Genomic DNA, 22,691 nt, shown 5'->3' on the forward strand with positions numbered 1-22,691 from the left:
CACACACACACACACACACACACACACACACACACACAACATGCCTCGGTTCAGTCTCAAAAGACAAAGGATACTCCCTGTAGGGGCAGCTGCATGTGTAATTGTGTAGCAAGGGTTGCAAACTCTCCAACCACACCTCTCCTGAATTGGCACTGCTGAGTCCAGTGGCAAGGAGTAGCCCAGGACTGGAAACCATGCAGAGATAAGCGGAGAGCACATACAGCACTAGAAGTCCAAAATGGTCACCCATCTGGTACTAGTCAGGTTCATCGTTGCTTAACTTCGGTGATCTGACGAACACCGGTCTGTCAAACTTGATTGTGCCGTACATATACATGCATATATATATACATACATATATATTCATATATATGATGATGATTGCAATGCCTTGTCAGACGAGTGCCACTCCCTCAGACATTTAAAATTCATGAGCCCAAATGTCTGAGGGAGTATCTATACAAATATGATGTTACAGAGTCTTAGCTTTGTACGACAGCTAAGTCTCTCTCTCGGTTCAAAATGTTGAGATCCAGCAACAAGCAAGAGCAAGATAGCCAGCAACAAATTAAACTGCAGACCAGCTTAATGCGGGTACTGGTCTTCCGCTTTATGGTTTTTTAAATCAGAGATTTGCTTCTCCTAGAAAGGTTGCCTTCACCACGGCTTACGGGAGCCCTCTCTACCCCAATACACATATACACACACACACAAATATACACGGTGCTAGTTGGCCGTTGACCCAGAAAAAGAGTTCATTCGCCCTTTGGAAGGTCTTATTTTTAATCCTTCAGGGAGACTAGCCACCCTCCTCACCAAACAAGTCTGGTGGGGGAACCAGTTTAGTCGCCGGTGACCCGACCATGAGGCAGGTAGTACTGGGTTACATGGTACCAGTAGCATATGACATGACCTGACAGCAACAATATTTTATTCAAAGTTATTTCTGCGCCACCAATGTGTGCATATATATAATACACACACACACACACACACACACACACACACACCATGCCTCGGTTCAGTCTCAAAAGACAAAGGATACTCCCCTGTAGGGGCAGCTGCATGTGTAAGTACATACATATATATATATATATATATATATATATGAAAAACCAAAAATGCTTTTTTATCTATGTTTGCTGTTTATCTTAATTGTATATAAGATACTTCACCCTGCAAGAAAACCCTAACCAAATATTCAAAGCAGTATTCGCAGCCCAAATAAAACACCCTCAACACAACTATACACTGGCTTATACAAGGAATGGTGCATCTTCTCACAATAATGTTGCCTCAATTAACAGTACTTAGCTGGATACTCCACCAGATTAAATGAATTCTTGTACTGGAATCCAGTAAGACCAAAAAACCACAAGAAATATGTACTAATAATGTAGTTAACTGGTGAACAAGTGAGAGGAAAATTAATATCCATAACTTCTTTACTAGCTAAACGTTTAAGCAATACAAGGGAACTTGAATGGAATATTCAAATATCTATGCATCTCATAAATAGATCAAGCATTAGTCTCAGGAAAGGGAGTCCTCTTGGTTTTTGAGAACATTGAAGTGAAATTAAAGAAGAAATTGAAATTCAAAGATTCTTGTTGAACTGGTGTCTAACAGCTTTGGGTCAGATTTAATGCAAATCTGAAATATTTGAATTAGCGCATGAGAATGCAACTCCATATTATGCCACCCAAATAGATAAATTTTACAAAAATCAGAGCTATCTGAATTTTCACATTTTGTTTGCTTTCTTTCCACGAACATAAATTAAATTATAACCATATTACTCAACCTGGTTATGGTCAACTAACATACTTTCTAACATGTGGTGTCTTCTACCAGAAACGGTTACAAGGCAAAACAGTTCCTTCACTTTTATTGTTCTTCAGAATTTATATTGTGAAGCGATTTATTAAAATAAAATATAAGAAAAGGACATTATTGAAAAGTATACAATAAAAATTAACAAAATATATAAAAAGATAAAAATAATGTGATTAGTCTTTATTTGCATTTTTAATAACAAAATTTTAAAATAAGTTTTTAGTTTATTTAAAATTTTATAAGAATATATGTTTATGAAAGTATAAAATTTTAAACATCATAAAAAAAATGTACCCATTACATAATATTCCCAAAATAGTTAAAAAAGATTTTAAAATGTGTTTTCAATAATTTAAAAAAACAAACAAAATCAAACTAATTTCAATAATTCTTAATAAGACTGAAAAAAACTTTTCAATAATTATTAAAAAAAAATAAAATAAAAAAAACGTAATAAAAAGCATGATAAAAAAAATAGTACATACTTAGGAGAGATAGACATGAGAGAAAAAAAAAGCGAAGGAACTGACTTGCCTTGTCACTGCTTCTGATAGCGCTACGTCAGAAGTTAGGAAGTACGTTAGTTGACTAAAATCCCCAACCTTACATGTAGAAGAGCTGTGTTTCATTAGAAAGACTAAAACTTAAAATAAACAAAATAGCCATATTTCTTGACTTACCTGTGGTGGAGGTGGCGTATTGGGCACAAAATGTGAGGGATGATGATGGGGTGGTCCTGGGTGGTGTTGGGGTGGTCCTGGAGCTGTGTTCATGTGATGTTGCCCAGACATGTGTCGTGCAGCATGAGCGGCAGCTGCAGCGGCTGCAGCCGCAGGATTATGGTGCAGCAGTGTCGCCTGGGGTGGTGGAGGAATGGCATGATGTGGCGGGGCATGTGATGGAGCCGCATGGTGCCCGGCGGCCACCCCAGGGGGCAACTGCTGCAAACTGCATACCGGAATGTGTTGCATACTGCATGACGGAATTGGGACACTGCATGGGGGAATGGACCAGGTTGGTTGGCTGGTGCACACAGGCAGGTGAGCTGTCGTGCATACGGAGCTGGGATGTGTGCCCGTGCACACAGGAATAGCATAAGGGGCTATGGTTACGGGAGCAGACACTGGCACCTGAAAAACAAAAAGAATAAATTTAAAAAAAGAAAATTATATATTTAAAAACTAGAAGAGTTTAAAGTATTTAAGTCATATTTTATTAATCCAATTTATTTAGAGAATCGTTGAAGCATGTTCTTAACAATAAAATTTAATTTGATTTAATCCCTTTCTGAAAATACTTTGACCAGCTAGGAATTATTTTCATACAAATTCCATCTTTTAAAAAGAAGACATAACTATATGTAAATTCAGAGTTACTTCAATTATTTTTGTTTTTTCCTTTCATTTTTGAGGGGTCCGTGGCACAATATATAGAGGTCGACTTTCTACAGTTCCAGGTGAGTGTTTTCTGAAGATAGCGATTTCAATCCTGCCCAAAGCAGGCTTGAGGATTAGTTGGCCAAAACATGATGAGACAACAACGACAACTATGGAAGGCAGTAATTACTGACAATAAATTATAAGACTTAGCATTTCTATCCCATCGCAGTTAATCACCTGAAGAAGGCCAGAGGATGAGTTTAACAACAACAACAACAACTAGGAAGATGAGGATAATAGTTTACTAAAAAATAAATACACAAATTACTTCCCTTTGTTTGGAAAAATAAAAGGGATAGATATTTTAGATCTCTTCTGCCAACAACACTGTAAATCCTCTTCACAGTTTTCAGACTCTGGTTTTGGCTCATCATCATAAATGTAAAAGTCATCATCATCATCATCATCATATTCTGTGTAATGCCCATTTTATTTGCTGGCATGTGTTTAACAGCTTTAAGAAATTGACTTCCAAACTAATCTGCAGGCAAATTTTTATGGAGGTTATTTTCTTCAGACAAGATTGGATGCCTTCTCTGACGCTAACCCAGTGTGATGATGGCGACCATTTTTATGGTGATTGCTCAACAAAGTTAAAGAAATTAAAACAAAATAAAAAAAAAAAGTGCTTCACCTGCTTTTAAAGTCATCAGACAATCCTCAAGAAACCCTGAAAATCTATATTGTATTTCTCTTAACCTGTTTGTCTGTCTGTTTGTCCATTTCACTTTTCTCGGAAACTACTGAGCCAGTTTGGCTGAAATTTTGTATAGACCTTTGTTATGGTAGGGTGCAGCAAAGCAAGTATTATGGTATCCAATTGATGCAGAGAGAAAAATAAGAGTTAATAGTTAATGCAAAAATGAGCAGAAATCAACCATATTCAACCATTAATTTGAATAAAGTACTCATTCAAAGTGTTTTGTCCATTTTTAAGATGAAAAAAATTATTTTGTATTTATATTAAGTCATGATTGTGTGAAATTTTACTGGGGTTGGGGTGGGGATTGACATAAAATTAGTAGGTTCTGGTGATATACGAGCTTAAAATTTTAGATAAATTTCAATTGGAAAAAACAATGTTTTCCGTTACAAAACTATATTTTTTATGTCATACACAAAAGCAGGGAGACTAGGCATTGCCCGGGATTGAACCAGGATCAGCAAATGTCTCGCTCTCCCATATTTTATTGTCATTGAAATCAGTGAAATCCCTCATTTTTTCTTTTTTAATCAAATCGATTAATTGCCAGCTCTAATTGGGGACTCACTATAGTGCACCAGAAAAAAAGCTTCACATGCCGGCCACAATAGTGTAGTTTACATTGCATTGTAGAGAACCTACTGTTGATTTTATGAAATTATTTTTATATAATGGCTTAAAGTTTAAAATGCAAAAGTCAAGTATCACGATTCAATTGTGCTCTAAACAAACATTGACTTTAAATGTTCAAATGTGTCTCTGTTCTATCAAAGAACCTACTGTTGATTTTATATGTCTAGCCTTTCTGCTTGTGCGATAATAAAACTTCTCAAATGCACTTGTGATGTTAGGCTGTATAAGGTGTTAACCTTTGTCAAAATCGCCAGTTCTTTATATGGAGTTTTTTGATTATCAATACTTATCGAAGACATGCCGATACAAAACCTATCTAAGAACACTGCCAGGCACATAAAATACATTTGTGTGAAATTTCCAAAAAACGGCTGAGCCATTAAGGAGCCCATAGTAAACGAACTCACACACAGACTAAGTTCTTTTTATATATATTTTTTTTTCAGAAGAATAGAATATATATATATAGTCTTATTTGTAGTATTCTGAATTTTACTGCGTTTATATAATTTAGTAATCGTTCATATACCACTAAATTTTAAGCCACAAACAGATGACTTAAACTGTAAGCTACAAAATTAACATATTTCATAACTGAGCATTCATATATTGTTTTAACAAAAACTAAGATTTCAAAGAATGGGTTGATAGCAACAAAAAGTGTATTTCATTGTTAGTTACAATTGTTTCAAGACCATTTGGACAAATTCAAACATTATGTCTTTTGAAAATTTTCACAAGAACAGCCTTTCTTCAGACTTATTGAATAAAAAACACCTTAACAATAAACCATTATGGAAACCATTTCCCTTATAAGGAAAAGAAAACAAGCGTAAATATTTTACTTATATCGCATCCTTGCAAAGTATCATATATATATATATATATATATATAGTACAAGATTTTGTTGAAATTCAAAGACTTTTTTACTTTTCTATAACTTTTGTTTATTTCATCTTGGATCTCTTCATTAAAGCCGTTTTGTTAATAGGATGGCAATTCTATGATTATATGTTTTCATAGAAGTTTTATCCTCCTATCAACTCGTCAGATGCAATTTCCATCCAATGTTATCGACAAAAGTTAATTTGTACATGATAAACCTGGTGCGGTTTTTTGGGGGAAAAGAAATTGTTTATATATATATATATATATATATATATATATATATATATAATAAGGAACAAACAGTTATGCGTTCATCAACGTTTCATCTTCTTTATTTTGTTAAAATTCAAATATAGGTGTGTAACTGAAATGAATCTTAACAGACATTTTTCCCCCAGAAAGAATATTAACTGCGTCATATTTTTTTTTAAATACATTAACGATTATATGACGTTATTAAAAATATCCCTCTTTTTAACAACACAACTGCCTAACATTTTTTTTCTCCGTTGCTGAAATGGAACAGCGTCATACTTTTTTTGTTTTCTTAATTTCATTCATCCAGAAGTCTTGAAAAAAAGACGAAACGTCGATGAAGGCATAACTCAGTTTGTTTCTTTTTATTTCTCTATTTCGTCAGAATACTATTTCCATTATTCTCATCAAATATATTAGTTGGTTGGTTGTTTTTGTTTTACGGCATATCAACCCTTTTCGGGTTATTTAATGCCGAATCCAAGGATTCGAAAGAAAATTTTTTTAATAGAATATATTTGTTGTTTTCACGTCGGTTTCTATTTAACCCATAGTTGGGACCCTAACAGGTACTACCACTCCGGGTCAGAGTGGACCTGGGAGCAATGGTAATTAAAGGGTGGCTCCACACTCCCCAAAGCCCACAAGCTGGGGCCCTCACCACTGGATATAGTTTAAGGTCATATCCAGGACCCCCATTGAGGGACTTTTACCCTCTGCAGGGGGGCAGTCGGTGTATTCTAATGCCCCACCGACAGGGCCTCAAATATATTAGTGTTAGGATGATTAATCAGAATCGGAAAAATCGGAAGATTTAGGGGTATCGGAAAAATTGATACCTATTTTCCGATGCCCAAACGATTCTTTCAGGTGTCCTTTTTTATTTGACTGGTTTAAAGTAAAATCTTCCATTGCTGGTAATAATGATAAAATAATAAATATTCATTGATTTTAAAACACCAGTAAAGCTAAAATCGATAGATCATCCTCCACGGTGACGTTTAGGAAAATATCTGCATATTAAAAATATGTTTTTACGAAAATCGGGGAAAATAACAATCTTATCTCTATATAAATAAAATGAACTCATTTTTTCCTGTCTGATTTTGACATTAATAGGATTAAAAATCAAGATATTTCATGCAAATATAATATGCACAAACGGCAGAACAATACCTGAGGTGTGTTATAGGCTTATTATTTCTCAAATTCCTCGATAATCTTAGATTTCTATACTTTTTCTGCTGAGAAGTCACGGCCAAAATCGGTTAAGATCAATGGAAGTGGTAAAATATTTTCTCTCTAATAAATTCCTCCTCCCCCTGCCACCACTTAACACCGTTTGGGGATCGTTCACAAGGAACCGTTGAGAAGAGAACACCGGTTTGGCTTCGTAGTTCTTTCATGTGAAGTTATTTAAAATCACTAAACTAAGCTGCAGTGCTCTGTGGCGTAGTGGTTAGTGTGCTGGACAATTCACATCATATTTTCACGTTCGCGCCGACCTACCGTAGTCGTTTTTTTTTTTTTTTTTTTTCCTAAACAACTGGAATGGACTTTTCTTGGTGGCCGAACTGTTAACGTTGCAGATGTTTTTTTTGTTTTTTTTTTCACACTTTATTTTCCTACTTTTACTCATGACTCCGGGTTTGATCCTTCCTACTTACCTACCATAACATTTTTTAAAACTCCCCCCCCCCGTCCCGGAAACAAACACTCGGGCAACGCCGGGTACCCCCGCTAGTAGTTAAATAATTAGAGATTTATAAAAAATCGGAATCGCGAATTGTATCTGAATCGGGAAAAAAAAAGTATTACACTATTATTTGCTATCGTGATGGACCATTCTGTGTTTGCTCAGCAATCGTTCGGTTACGGTAAATTCTCTAGATGGAGCCGACCCAACCACTCCAGGGTGAGTGCAGGAAGAAGCATACGGAGTAAAGCATGACGTACCTGTTCTAAGTCGAACATGATAGGCTGCTGGGGGTTTTGGTGTCCGAGTAAGGCAGGGTGCATCTGGCAATTTGTCGCTGCAGTAGGCTGGAACGCCCTTCGGTCAGGAGATTCACTCCGTGGAGTTGTGTTACGTTCTCGAATACGCCGACGAGTTATCGGGCTGAAAAGAAAAAGAAGAGGTATGTAAGCAAATTTGTTTTTTCCACCAGAATAAAAAAAAAAAAAAATTATATGAGCTCTACAACTATATAAATGCAACTTTGTATGTGTGTGTGTGTGTGTGAGTTCATTCCTTATAGACTCTGAAATGGCTGAACAGATCTTCTTTAAAATTTACAGAACTTTAGTGTATAGGTCTGGGTTGGTCGGTTGGTTGTTTTTGTTTTACGGCATATCAACCCTTTTCGGGTTATTTAATGCCGAATCCAAAGATTTTGAAGAAAAATTTTTTAATAGAATATATTTGTTGTTTTCAAATCAGTTTCTATTTAACCTATAGTTGGGACCCTAACAGGTACTACCACTCCGGGTCAGAGTGGACCTGGGAGCAATGGTAATTAAAGGGTGGCTCCACACTCCCCAAAGCCCGCAAGCTGGGGCCTCACCACTGGATATAGTTTAAGGTCATATCCAGAACCTATAAGTCTGGGAGTGATCTTAGTTAAGTTTTGTCTCCGAATACTCCTGATAATTACAGATAATCAAAACCGTTATTTTAATTTATCTATCATTGGTAAAGCTATTTTTTTCTATGTTGTCGCTTAGCAACATTTATAGAACAATGGGTCGTGAAAATTCTACTGCAGGAAGTTAATGGCGTTTTTTTTTTTTTTTTTTTTTTGCATGGCGTGGTTAAAACCCTGCATGTAAATTTCTTATCTTTTTTTTTTTTTTTAAACTGGAAAGAAGTTTATATACAATAATTGTATAAAAGAAACAGTAGCTTCTCTAGAGGGCAATGTAGAATAACATATATTTTGGACTAAGTTACTGCATGGAGATATGTGAAGCTTCCTCCCGGACGATTTCACGGATTTTGATGACAATAAAAATATAGGAGTGTAAAATATTTGTTGATCATCATTCAATCCCAGGTAACGTCGGGTCTCTCTGCTAGTATACATATATTTATAGTTATCTTTAAGAATACTGTTTCTATTTCACTTCCCGTTGCTTCCTTTTCATGTTCATAATGGTTTTTCTAACAGTATACTAATAAGAAATATAAGAAAATTTTTAATTTTTTGCACTATCCAGGAAAATATCAGACTTGTCAAAACACCTTTTTTGATTAAATATATTTTTAATTCTGTGGAATTTCCACGGGTACTGCTAACCCCTATTATTTAGGGCATTCAGACTACTGTTCCGATTTGGGGTTTTCTTTTCACAACTCATGTTTCGGTTGATGTAACCTCCGACCTTCTTGAAGTATATATTGCTACACTTGGAAATCTTTTTATCGAACTCAGAATTCTACACAAGGATCTTTGACACAACAGATAAAGTAGAAATCCAGAAACATAATAACATTAATGTTCGGTGCATTTAAGTCAAGAGACCAATATCTTTAGATAGCACCTGGTGGCTTACAAAACCTGTTATTCCAAAAGGGTCACCCATTTCAAAACTGGCCAGACTCAATATCTTAACTTTAATGATCCTACAAAAATCGCATGCACATATTAACGTTAAATGATTTATTAAAATGTCAGTTTTTGACAAGATGGTGTGGCACGCATTCAAAGTATATGCTCTCTATGCAATCAACTCCCTCCTCTTACAAAATTCTATGTTTTAAATAATAAATTTTGACTTTTACGATGTGCCAAATTACATTTGAAATCTATAACACACGCACGTAGGATCTTCTTGCGTTTAGGTAAATAAACAAATTACCTTGCTTTCTCCTACAACATCAACTCCAGATGCCATGTCGACAACTGACATTTATATGCAAACAACTGCATTGCTAAAGTTGCTGGTTAAAAATTTATCAAACTTTAATTTTTTGAACTCTATGACCTGACGAATGTCTATTTAGGAAAATTGAGTTTCCCCGACACTTTCTGGTGACCCCAAATAATTTTTTTAACCTCTCCATCTCTTATGAACATCAATGCAGTTTAAAAATAAACATGTTATTAGTACTTTAATAAGATGGAAGTTTAGACCTCCTGTATGTATATATTAGTATTGGGATGATTAATCGGAATCGGGAATTGGAAAAATCGGAAGATTTGGGGGTATCGGAATCGGTATCGGAAGAATTGATGACTATTTTCCGATGTCAAAACGATTCTTTTAATTGTCTTTTTTATTTGATTTTGTTTAAACCAAAATCTTCCATTGCTGGTAATAATGATAAAATAATAAATATTTATTGATTCTAAAATTACCAACAAAGCTAAAATGGATAGATCATCCTCCACAAGCGTATTTTGACGTTTACGAATGAGTTTTTACGAAAATCGGGGAAAATAACAATCTTATAATTAGAGATTTATAAAGAATCGGAATCGGTAATTTAGCACCCAATTGGGAAAAATATTAGAATCGACCCATCACTAGTATATAATGCTGCCAAAAAGAAAGATCGCACTTGTCATATTTTCAAAAACCACAAATTTAAGCTAAATTGAATGTAACTGTTTAAACAACATATACCTCATTTGATTTGCCTTTTATTCCTCTATAGTTTTACCTGTTCATATTTGACTTTTAATTGAAGTATCCTAGTGTTCACATCAATTTAAAAAATTGGCTTCAAATCGGGAAGGCAAAAAGAAACTCTGCAGCAACAAATGAGCTTAAAACCAGCTTAAAATATCCTTTTAGGCAACAAAGCATCTCTAATCTTAATATCCACCTTTTAGCATCTCTAATCGTAATTGTTGTTGTTCCTAGGTTATACAACGTAACATTTAGTACATATATCCCGAGTATCTCTTAGTGATTGTCAGGAGCTCATTAATATCCATCTTTCTGGTTTATCCAATTGAGAAATCGGCTGCAGATTGAAATGTGATGAGAAAATGACACAAATGACAGTGCAAAAAGCACCAAACCACTGGCAGTGTTCGTGATGTCCCTAAATCTGGTCGTCCTAGAGTTACAGGGAAGACAATGCTATCAAGATCTGCAGCCACAGAAACCGATTTGAAATGGTTCCCCAAATCCAACAACTTGTTAAAAAGTGCTCTCTTTGTACAATTAAGAACAGATTGAAGGAATTTAATTTGTGAGGCTGTGTTGCATGACGCAAGCCAATAATTTCTGTAAAAAATAGAAAGCGCCGTCTGAACTTCGTCAGATGCAATGAAGATCATGACTCTACATATGGGTCGAAATGGTAAACTTTTAATATTTATACTAATTTCAACAGGACATGTAAGTAGGTAAGAATGTTTTTTCCACAAAATGCTTTTGTTGGAAAATACACGTTTGGGTTGGACGACACACTTTAGTTAAATTGCACAAAAAAAAGACAAAAAAAGAAAAAAAAAGACAAAAAAGAATAGAAAAAAAAGACAACAAAGAATAGAAAAAAAAAGACAAAAAAAGAATAGAAAAAAAAAGACAAAAAAAGAATAGAAAAAAAGACAAAAAAAGAATAGAAAAAAAGACAAAAAAAGAATAGAAAAAAAGACAAAAAAAGAATAGAAAAAAAGACAAAAAAAGAATAGAAAAAAAAGACAAAAAATAGAAAAAAAGACAAAAAAAGAAAACAAAAAAAAAAAGACAAAAAAAAGAAGAAAAAAAAGACCATTGTTTCTTTTGCCAGTTGGTAGAGAAATTTCACATGAACTGATTTGCATGTTAAGACAAAAAATGAAGCTGGACAAAATTAAAAATATCCATTTTTTTTTACAATGGTTTCATTTATTTATTCATTTTTTTTACAATGGTTTCATTTATTTATTCATTTTATTTTAAATAAAATAACAGTTTTAAATAAAGAACGCAGAATAACATAATTTTACATGCTTTTTGTTAAAAGGTTATTTTTTATTTGTCATATTGTACATCTACCTTCTATTATATAAAGAGCGGTTGTCTGTGTGTTTGTATGCCCAGCTAAAACTGAAAAAATCCAAAACAAGCACCCACAAATTTTATATTTTCTTTATCAGCGTTGGCCTGGCTGTATAATATCTAAAATTTAGAAATAATTTCTTGGGATAAAAACGGCAAATAATTCATTGTACTATGTTTTTTTTTTTTTTTTTTTTTTTATGGTCCCTGGGCAACGCCGGATAGCCCTGCTAATGAAGTATAAAAATCTCATTCCTGTCTTGAGAGACAATGAATTATTCCTGAAAGGGTGGATGGTGAAGAATTTCCCTTGTGATTGAACCATAAACAAACATGTGCTTATATACATTTCCAAGCAGATGAAATATATCAGTGAATCCTGATTCTTTTTAATCCACTAACAATAAAAAAAAAAAAAAAAGAAAAAAAAGATATATTAGAATGTATTTTAGGATTACCTGAATCCACTATTGACCCCATAATATAACAGCATCATTAGGGGGCTTAAAACCCAGAGCCCTATTTAAAAAAGAATTATCCTTTGAGGAACAAAGGGGATTTCTTGATCCAGTACTTTGTATTTATTTATTTTTTTACAGTAGCCCCTACAAAGCAGAAGATAATTTTTTATGATCTTTATCTTTAAGATTCTTATTGCAATGTTAAACATTGATTGACACTAGTCAGCTGTTACTAAACAAGTCACATGACCAATATCGGAACTAATGATTGGTTACTTGATAAATCACATGATCAGAGCTAAGACTATCTTTGTATACTTTTCTATTTTCATAGGAAAGTATACAAAAAAAAAATGCGTGTCAAAAAATAAAAGTAGATTAAAAAGATTACAATTATATGAAACTGGTGATCTCAGAGGACGGTTCAATCTGGACAGTATATTAAAATGCTTTGTCGTCTAATTGAAAGAATGGATGAGAATTTTTGGTTCAGCAAATTATAGAACGGTTGAGGTAGCAGAGTTACTCACTGGGAAAACACGAGAAAACAGTAAAAATTCATTTGAGAGAAATGATAACTAAAAACCTGGCCTAAGATGGGTTAATTTTGAAGTCAAAAACATTGCTAACATTACTGGAATCAAATAAAAGTGACATCTATAATATAAATCTGACTTGTCTGTTTAAATGTATGTATGTATGTTTGCATGTCTGCCTAAAACTTTCGATGGAGGGGACAGATTTTTACAACATTGGTATCGTTTTGAAGCTCGATCCTTTGGACGACAAATATCGAAAAATTTGCTAAAAACATTAATTCCTTCATCCTCTATTGGGCACTTTTCTACAGGGAGGGGTCGCTTTTTTCAAAGTCATCCCCTCTTTTCGATTGACTAGCCTTAATTTAAACCTTTGCCACTTCCAGTTTGGCGATGGACGCAACAGCAAAGATGTCACTTTTTTTTTTTCTTCATTCTTTTCTCCTCTTTCACAGCATAGGTTCAAGCCTGCCTACCACACTTTTTTTTTTTTTTTTTTTAATGCTCAAACACACACCTCCGAACACCCGGGCAATGCTAGGCATCCAGACTTAGTGCTTGTATATATATATATATAAAAAAAAAAGAAGTATGATTAATTTCATATTGTTTGTTTCCTTTAATGCATTAACCTGCAAAATTTATTGCATATTTTGCAAACCTCTTCCCTCTGATGAGAAGAATCGCATTCTTCGAAACTGGAATAAGATTTTTATTTTATTTTTTTATTTGTAATTTTTGTTGGATGATTAAAACTTTGTATACCTTCCTTTTTTTTTTTTTTTTTTTTTGAAAATTTGAACAAATTTTTAATAACAAGATTTTTTTTTATTTATGGCCAGTTGAGGGTGAAGGAATTAATGTTTTTAGCAAATTTTTCGATATTTTGATTGTTATGTGGGGGGGGGGTACAGAATTTAAATATCGCAATCATGAAGGGAAGACTTTTATAATTCATGATTAAAAACATTTTAAAATAAAGTACACGGGAGTAAAGACGAGAAGAGAAAAAAAAAAGTAGGGGAGTCAGCTGACCGGTTTCGCCCTCGCTTTCTCAAAACTGCATCGAGGGATTATTTTATTTTATTTTTAAAGGGGGGGGGTCGAAAATATGTACAATTTAAAAATTACATTACATTACGTTAAGTGGAGAAGGGGATAAAAAAATGGGGGAAAGCGATAAAAATACAGCAACGTTATATTACTCGAAGATCCTAGAGACTAATCACGCTCAAACCCAAGAGGCATTCCCTCTGTTTACAGAGAGAAGGCCTTCTGAACCTAGCATGAACAGTCTCCAAGTTCTTTAAATACAATAATGAGTCAACACGACTCAGGATTGAAAATAAGTTCGTGCTAAAGTTTGCTGCACATGATGGGTTTTTAATGAGTTGGTCAGAAGACCCGTATGTGCTGGCAAGTACGTCTGTTTATATATATATATATATATATATATATATATATATGTGTGTGTGTGTGTGTGTGTGTGTGTGTGTGTGTGCGAGCGCGCGCGCCTGAATATGTAAGAGGACCCGTGGGTTATAAATATGTTGGTGGTATTAGCACTGATTAATGTCAAGTATATTTAAAAAAATTAATCTTTGTGAAAGAATGCCTTATATGTGTGTGTGCACTCATTCATCACAAACGTATTTAAAGGCATTGCTAGATTATTGCAATAAAAACATGTTCATAGAAATGTGAATTCACGCGTGTAGCGTGTGTGTGTGTGTGTGTAACATGTATCATGCGTGTATACTTATAAATTAGTACAGATTAATACCAAATGAAAAATAAGATCATTTGAATGAAACGAAGCAACTTTTTTTTCAAAAACCATGTTATATATAACTATGCGACATATATAAAAACTATGCTTTATATATATATATATATATATATATATGCGCCACTCCCCATTTGGTGGTATCACATTGGTAAAAGGGAAAATTATTCCCAATTCGCATTTAGGTAAAAATGCACTTTCGTATAAATAATTGAATTCAAAACGTATCTCAAACGAAAACAAATAAACATATATATATATAAACTACTTAATTTACTCACATAAAATTAATATACGAAAGTATAGATTTATGCATAAACTTTAAGTATTTACTTCAAAAGTGCTCAATACGTAGGTAGAGCTAGTTAGTAATTTATAAAATATATATGGCGATTAAGCTACACTGAATATTCGGCGTTTCATCCACTCTAGGACTCTTCAGGACTATCTAAGAACACTGCCAGAAATAAAAATTACCTTTGTGTAAAATTTGCAAAAGATAGGCTCAGCTGTTTTGGAAGGAACTCACACACATACAAAGTGACTTTTACATAATGGTGTATACATATATGTTCATTCATCCACATACAGTACTGTTTCGCTGTTTCACAGCTCATCAGTGTGGCTAGACAAGCAACTACCTCAAGCCCGGAGCTTCTAACCATTATGCTACACGGCTGCTGCTATGCAGGCAGTGAATTAACAATATTTTGACATTGTCTAAAGTACCTAAGTTCAATTTGTTTGCACAAAGAGCATCGCTTCATACGCTAATGGTAAATTGTATATCACTTCCCAAATGCTCAACCTTTTATATATATATATATATATATATTAGATAGATAGTCCAGTTAAGAATGTATTCATAGAATAATATCCACAGAGCTTATATAATAGTGCTCGATATCAAATAGAGCCATTTATATTAATGTATACGAACATGTACAGACTTTGCTATACTGGCATGACAATGTTTCGATCTGTAGTTACTAAAACTAAGATCTCATCAGGCGAAAAAGTCAGTCTTTTTCTTTAGGTGTTCAACTTGGATTAAGAACTAAAAGTCATGTTTCGAAGCCAGTTTTGGACTATCAAGGCTGGATAAGGGCGCACTGAGCAGATGTAGAAACAATGATGCAAGGAATTATCAGTTTCATTACAAAGCAAGTACGCCAAATCTGTTTTCTATCGGATAGCATTAACTCTTGTTTGATAATTAATGCTTATTTTCTGGTAGAAATCTCCAAGACAACTAATCTCAATTTTCTATCATCTAAATCTGCTACCATGGTTTTAAAATTAATAATCTCTTCAATTCTCCGCTAGATGACGGTTTTAATTTAAAGCAAGAGACTTGCACATCTATTCAGGCTTTATTTTTTTTTTTTGTCTTTGATTTCGATTTAATGCTGCGCTACATTGTCGTTGCTAAGCCGCGACATATGAAAAACACAGGAAAAGAAAACATTGAAATGAGATTATATCAAAATTTAATCCTGAATCAAACATTTCCCCCCCCCCCCCAAATTAAAACTATCTATACACCAATCTAATACATAAAATTATTTTGTCGGATTTTTTATGCTGAACCTAGATAGCACAAAGACAAATTGATATTTCATTCTGACTAGCGATTGTTTCTCTTTTCATCAATGCAGATTTTTTTTTTATGTAAAAATAAATAAATACAAATAAAAAAAGTATAATTTGTTTTTGTTTCTTTCTAAGAGTAATTATCCCAGCAAGGAAGAAAATTAGAATGGAGATAAGTTAAAATAATGATCTAATTTTTTTTTTTTTTTTTTTTTTGACAAAAGGTAAAAAACACACTTTCCCATCTTTATGGGACTTACAAATTATTTTTTTTATGTATAAAAAATAACATTAATATATATATATATATATATATATATATATATATATATATATATATATATATTACATACAGAGAGAGAGAGAGAGAGCCTAATTAATGTTTTAATGTTATTTTACATTATATATTTATATTATATATACACAGACAGGGAGAGAGATATAGGAAGAGAGAGAGAGAGAGAGAAAGAGAGAGAGAGAGATAAGAATAGAAAGAGATATAGGAATAGGGAGATAGAGAAATTATATATAGAGAGAGAATGGGGAGAGAGAAAGAGAGAGAGAGAGAAATAGAGAAGGCGATGAAAAAAAAATAGAAGGAGCGATATCAATTTGGATATTTCAAGTGCCCTTAGGAAAGGTAAAAGAGGAAGAAAATTTTTTATAAATAAATTGAACACAAAAGAAAGCTTACAACAATAGCAGCAGCAGGAGCAAGAAAACAAACAGCCCAACAGCCCCGGAGGTGGGGAAGGTAAATGGCGGGTGGGTTAGGGTTTCTTGAAAGGAAAGATGTCCAGGTGGAGCATGGGAAGACTGATATTGACCAGGTGTCAGGCTGGCAGGTATTTGCAATAGATTTCTCTCTCTCTCTCTCTCTCTCTCTCTCTCTCTCTCTCTCTCTCTCTCTCTCTTTCTCTCTCTCTCTCATTTCTCTTTCTCAGTCAGATCTACCGGAGTTGTCTAATTATGATAGATTGCAGACTATCAAGGAAAAGGAAGGAAATTCGGGAAAGGGTAAGTCACGAATCTAAGATTTGAAAGCAGAAAGGGGGGGGGGGGTAGAGAAAAAGACTAAAATAGATAAGGAAAACTAATGAGAAAAATGGAAGCTACAGAAGGAAAAAGAATAAGGAAAAAGAAATGATGATGGTTTGGTTGCTCCTAGGGAGAGATGAAGAGAGAGAGAGAGAGAGAGATGAGAGAGGAGAAAGAGAGATGAGAAATGAGAGAGAGAGATAAGAAATGAGATAGAGAGATGAGAAACAGAGAGATGAGAAACAGAGAGAGATGAGAAACAGAGAGAGATGAGAAACAGAGAGAGATGAGAAACAGAGAGAGATGAGAAACAGAGAGAGATGAGAAACAGAGAGAGATGAGAAACAGAGAGAGATGAGAAACAGAGAGAGATGAGAAACAGAGAGAGATGAGAAACAGAGAGAGATTAGAAACAGAGAGAGAGAGAGAGAGAGAGAGAGAGAGAGAAATGAGAAACAGAGAGAGGGAGATGAAAAATGAGAAAGAGAGATGAAAAATGAGAAAGAGAGATGAAAAATGAGAAAGAGAGATGAAAAATGAGAAAGAGAGATGAAAAATGAGAAAGAGAGATGAAAAATGAGAAAGAGAGATGAAAAATGAGAAAGAGAGATGAAAAATGAGAAAGAGAGAGAGATGAAAAATGAGAAAGAGAGAGAGATGAAAAATGAGAAAGAGAGAGAGATGAAAAATGAGAAAGAGAGAGAGATGAAAAATGAGAAAGAGAGAGATGAAAAATGAGAAAGAGAGAGATGAAAAATGAGAAAGAGAGAGATGAAAAATGAGAAAGAGAGAGATGAAAAATGAGAAAGAGAGAGAGAGAGAGATGAAAAATGAGAGAGAGAAATGAGAAAGAGAGAAAGAGAAATGAGAACGAGAAAAATGAGAAAGAGAGAGAAATGAGAAAGAGAGAGAAATGAGAAAGAGAGAGAAATGAGAAAGAGAGAGAAATGAGAAAGAGAGAGAAATGAGAAAGAGAGAGAAATGAGAAAGAGAGAGAAATGAGAAAGAGAGAGAAATGAGAAAGAGAGAGAAATGAGAAATGAGAAAGAGAGAAATGAGAAAGAGAGAGGGGTCAGAGACAGAGAGAGGGGTCAGAGACAGAGAGAGGGGTCAGAGACAGAGGGGGAGTCAGAGACAGAGGGGGAGTCAGAGAGAGAGACAGAGGGGGAGTCAGAGAGAGAGAGAGACAGAGTTAGAGGCAGAAAGAGGAAGAGAGAAAGAGAGAGATAGACAAAAGGGACAGAGAGGGAAAGAGAGGGAGAGTAGAAGAGAGAGAGAGAAAGAAGGAAAAGAGGAAGAGGGGGAATCTATTTGAGGCTGATGGTTGTGCAGTAAATTTAGATTAAGGGAGTGGGAGAATGTATATAGAAGCTATGGGACAACATTTGGGGCTCACCGCCACCATAGTATTGTCATCAACAGAGGAAGTAAATTAAGGATCTCCAATAATGGCAGCTGAAATATCTTTCTACAACTCACACCCCACTCATGGTGAGTTGATGGTACTGAGCCACAAGGTAGTCCTCATGAGATTTGATTGTAACAGTACAACCCAAATATCTAACGACCAGATGAAATGCACATCTAGGCCAGACTGAGAGGAGCTCACATAACCAGTTGCAGACCCTATCCCCCCTCCCACATCATCATAATTAGTGTTAGTAGTAGTATCATATGGGTTAGACCTCTATACCATTATTTTTTAGTCAGTCTGAGAAATTGTCTTCAGATAGATCGGCTGTCGCATAGCTACCTTCCAGTTATGTGATTGGACAGTGTAGGATCAGGTGGTCTGTATCCTGAGGGGACTTCCTTGCACTTTGGCCAGATTGCGGAGTTTATTTGTCTTCACCTGTGTTTGTTTAAGGCAATCCTGCAGTGCGCTGTTCTGATCCGGTTTGCGGCTACCCACTGCTTCCTACTATTTGTAGCAAAACCTGGGAGGCGCAAAGTTGGGTCTTCAATAATGTCCCCTCCTTTGGGAGTATTGTTTCTCCATTCCTTCTTCCATGTCTCAACTGGGTCGAAATTTTTTTATCTTTGAGTTGTAGAAGGACTTTCGAGACCTGTCTGGAGGTATTTGGATTGTCTTTTAAATTTTGTTGGATTGGTAAGTCCCTGGTGTCTTCCTCGACGTTTTGAATCCATTTTTGAGTTACCTCTTCTATCCTGCTACAATGGGAATGCAAATCATCATTATATTCAATCTAACATCCATTTTACATATTGGCATGTGTTGGACGGCTTTTTAGAAATTTACTTTTCCGGTCAGGTTTCTTTAAGAATTTATTTCTTTAATTCAAGCAAAGATTTTTGTAGGTTTTGTTACCTTCCTGGCGCTAACTCTGTGTGTTGATGTGGACTAGTATTTTTATTGAGACACCATCTCCATATGACTTTCTATTTAGAAAGCCATTCTTAACATGGAAAAGCAGGAAATACAACAGTCCCAATTTATTGTGTGGCAGTTTTCGCTTCAGCATCTTCTTATCATAACCTGCCAGAAGGTGCTGATGCGAAGCTGCCGGAGATTTGAGTTGTAAACAATAAACACTCATTTATCACGATTGTAAATGCCATATATATATATATATATATATATAATATAAAGCTGAATGTGTGTGTGTGTGTGTGTCTGGTCACGAATAGGCTCCTATATGGTTGACTATTATAAAAAACTGATCACATATAATGATAGAAGATGTATCGAGACACAGGAATGGGTATGTTTGATCTGGCAGAACGGTGGTTCATTAAAATTGTGGGGTCTGCGTTTGCGCCTGGTCCACAAAGTATGGAAATAAAAAATTTAAAAATTAAAACGTTTACAAGTGTTTTTGATATAGATGTACATAATAATACTTTGATAAGTATGTTTTAACTTAAATAGGGATGATATAATAAAATTGTGGAGTCTGCGTTCACGCTTGGCCTCCATAGAATGGAAATAGGCACAAACTTTAATAAAGACTTTTCATTTCAATCTGCGTAAGTATACTTTGATAATTATGTTTCAGTTTGAAGAAATATGGTATAATAAAATTATGGGGTGTACGTTCGCGCCTGACCTCCATAGAATAGAAATATGTCACAAAGTTTAACAAGGTTTTTTAATATAGATCCACAGAATATTGTGATAAGTGTTTCAGTGTGAACAGGTATGGTATAATAAATTATGGGGTTTATCTATTTTATTTTTACTTTCATCATATTTTGCTTTGGTCTTGATACCCCCAAATCCGAAGCTATCTCTTTACAACGCTTCCTTTTCATAATCTATCATACTTTCATAAATCAGAGTCCATTTTTTGTAGGCTGTTTTTGAACCCAGTCAACGACGGGTACTTTTGCTAGTATATATATATATATATATATATATATATATATATATAGTAATTCTGAAGAGAAACCATTTTAAGAAGTTGTTTGACCTTTCGTTTACAAAGTTCAGAAAAAATTAAAGTTTTCAGATAAAAATATGTTACCATGATCAGAATGTACCAGACATCTTATACGTCATCGTTTTTGTTCTGTCTTTAAAAAGATAATAGATAACCTCTCTAAGAGTAACTTGTGAAGCAAGTGTTGCAAAATTACCAACGACACCTATTCTGAATTGGCACTGCTTGATTCCAGTCGCAATAAGAAGTCCAGTAAGACCGGAAACAATGCAGATGTGGCACCCTCAGCATAGTAACAGATATTTTTGCTGAGTGATGCGGTCTGTTGCGTAAGGGTCAGGCAATAGATTTCCCATAATCCCATTTTCTTACAGAACTCTTCCTCTTTCCCGACTGACCAGTATACAGTGAACTCATATTTTGGTGTCCCTCTCTTTCCCTCTCGCGCAAAGAATTAGCTAAGTTAGGCTAGGATAAAAGAAATCAACGTTTCTACACTATTGGGACGAAATTTTGGAAATCATAAAACTGAATTTCACATGAAAACAACGGTATCTACGTTACGTATTCCTCATATTTTTAAGATGATTATATCCAAAAATTACGAAAATCGATAAAGTAGAAAATTATTTATTAAAGAAAATAAACAATTTGATGTAAATGATCGTTTAAAACACAGGAGAGTTTAAAATGGAGGTAATTTTCCATTTGGATTTAAACAAGATGGCGGAAAATTTTCATTTGCTAACACAATTAAAATTGTTTTGTTTAATAATATAATTTAATAATATTTGAGTAATTTCGACTGCATAATTTGGAAGCTACTATTGTAACTTATTAGAATTGACAAAAAAAAAAAAAAAAAAATCAGGTGAACCATTGTTTTTCATCTGCCAACTCTATTTATCGACTACAAAATGTCGTCCCAATTCTGTAGAAGCGCCAAGAAATCGTTTGTAATTTGATACCTTCTGTTTTATTAATGTATAATAATTGTTACAATTATTATACATTAATAAAGTAGTTAAGTTTTTTTTTAAACAAATCTGTGTTGCATGTCATTTGTCACGAACACCAACCAGATATGTTCTGATACTACAGTTCATCTTTCTGTCCTCAATCAGTGGAGGAGAAATCCTTCCAGATTGAGGCAATTTTTATTCCTACCCACAGAGCCCCTTTTTGGGGAGCTGGATTTTCCCCATATTAAAAACCGACCTTGTGTCTAACTCTGGCCTTGTGGGGAGGCAAGTAAATAGGACCAAGCAGACATCACAGCCAGAGTGACCTAGGAGGCGATAGTCTGAGCTGGACAGCGGCCAAGCACAAGAGATTCACACCATCGAGGTATGTGTTATTTTTTAATAGTGTTCGAACACACCGGTGGGGCTGATGTTGTTCGCATGATGAATCCAGTAACTATCCGCAGCAAACGATCGTTTGTTCACACCAGTAGCACTAAAAACGCCCCCACAATAAAGTAACACCCCGCCAGCAAACGGATGGGCTATACAGAGATAAGCAGAGAGTACATACAGCACCTCGTCAATACCAAATGGCCACCCATTTAGTATTGACCAGGCTCAACGTCGCTTAACTTCAGTGATCTAACAGGAACCAGTGTGTCAATGAGTATGCCATATGCTATACTGATATTATTAACACTTGAAATTTATCCAGCAGGTGCAGCACATCTTTAGTGGTAATCCGAGAAGATCCAGGAGGTCGATTGAAAAAGAACACTTGTGTGCCAGAAGGAAGAATCTGAAATGCTATTCACAAATATATCTAAGTTAATATAGTTTTGGTTTCGCACAAATACCAAATCTCCATTAGCAATAGACATTCGGTGAGACTAATGGTATGATTGCAAAGACTTGCCTAAAAAGAAAAAAATAAATAAATAAAAAAGTAAATAAAAATTTAATAAAGTAAATAAATGAATTTCCTGTTGTTCCTGGCCTTCGGGCCGGGATCAAAGTGTAGTATCTGTTCTGCAGATGCTGCACATAAGTTAATTGGTCCTTGGTCAATGTAGGGGAAACCAACATATATATATATATATATATATATATGTTGGTGGGTTGGTTGTTTTTGTTTTACGGCATATCAACCCTTTTCGGG

General features: G+C 34.6%; 1 protein-coding gene and 1 pseudogene across 2 annotated transcripts in view; one reads left to right on the forward strand and one right to left on the reverse strand.

The window, feature by feature from the left end:
* LOC145266939 (uncharacterized) overlaps nt 1-22,691 on the reverse strand; it is a 558,464-nt gene that overhangs the window by 12,303 nt on the left and 523,470 nt on the right. For both annotated transcript variants that reach the window (XM_080122755.1, XM_080122756.1), the window contains 2 exons: nt 7,712-7,874; nt 2,517-2,966 (listed from right to left, as the gene is read on the reverse strand). In XM_080122755.1, the coding sequence (XP_079978881.1) occupies nt 2,517-2,966; nt 7,712-7,874 (613 nt within the window). The remainder of the gene's footprint in view (nt 1-2,516; nt 2,967-7,711; nt 7,875-22,691) is intronic.
* Nucleotides 22,517-22,690, forward strand: LOC145267296 (U2 spliceosomal RNA; annotated as a pseudogene).

Source organism: Euprymna scolopes, chromosome 42, assembly GCF_053919585.1.
Source record: "Euprymna scolopes isolate OS-2025 chromosome 42, ASM5391958v1, whole genome shotgun sequence".
Classification (NCBI taxonomy): Eukaryota; Metazoa; Mollusca; class Cephalopoda; order Sepiida; family Sepiolidae; genus Euprymna; species Euprymna scolopes.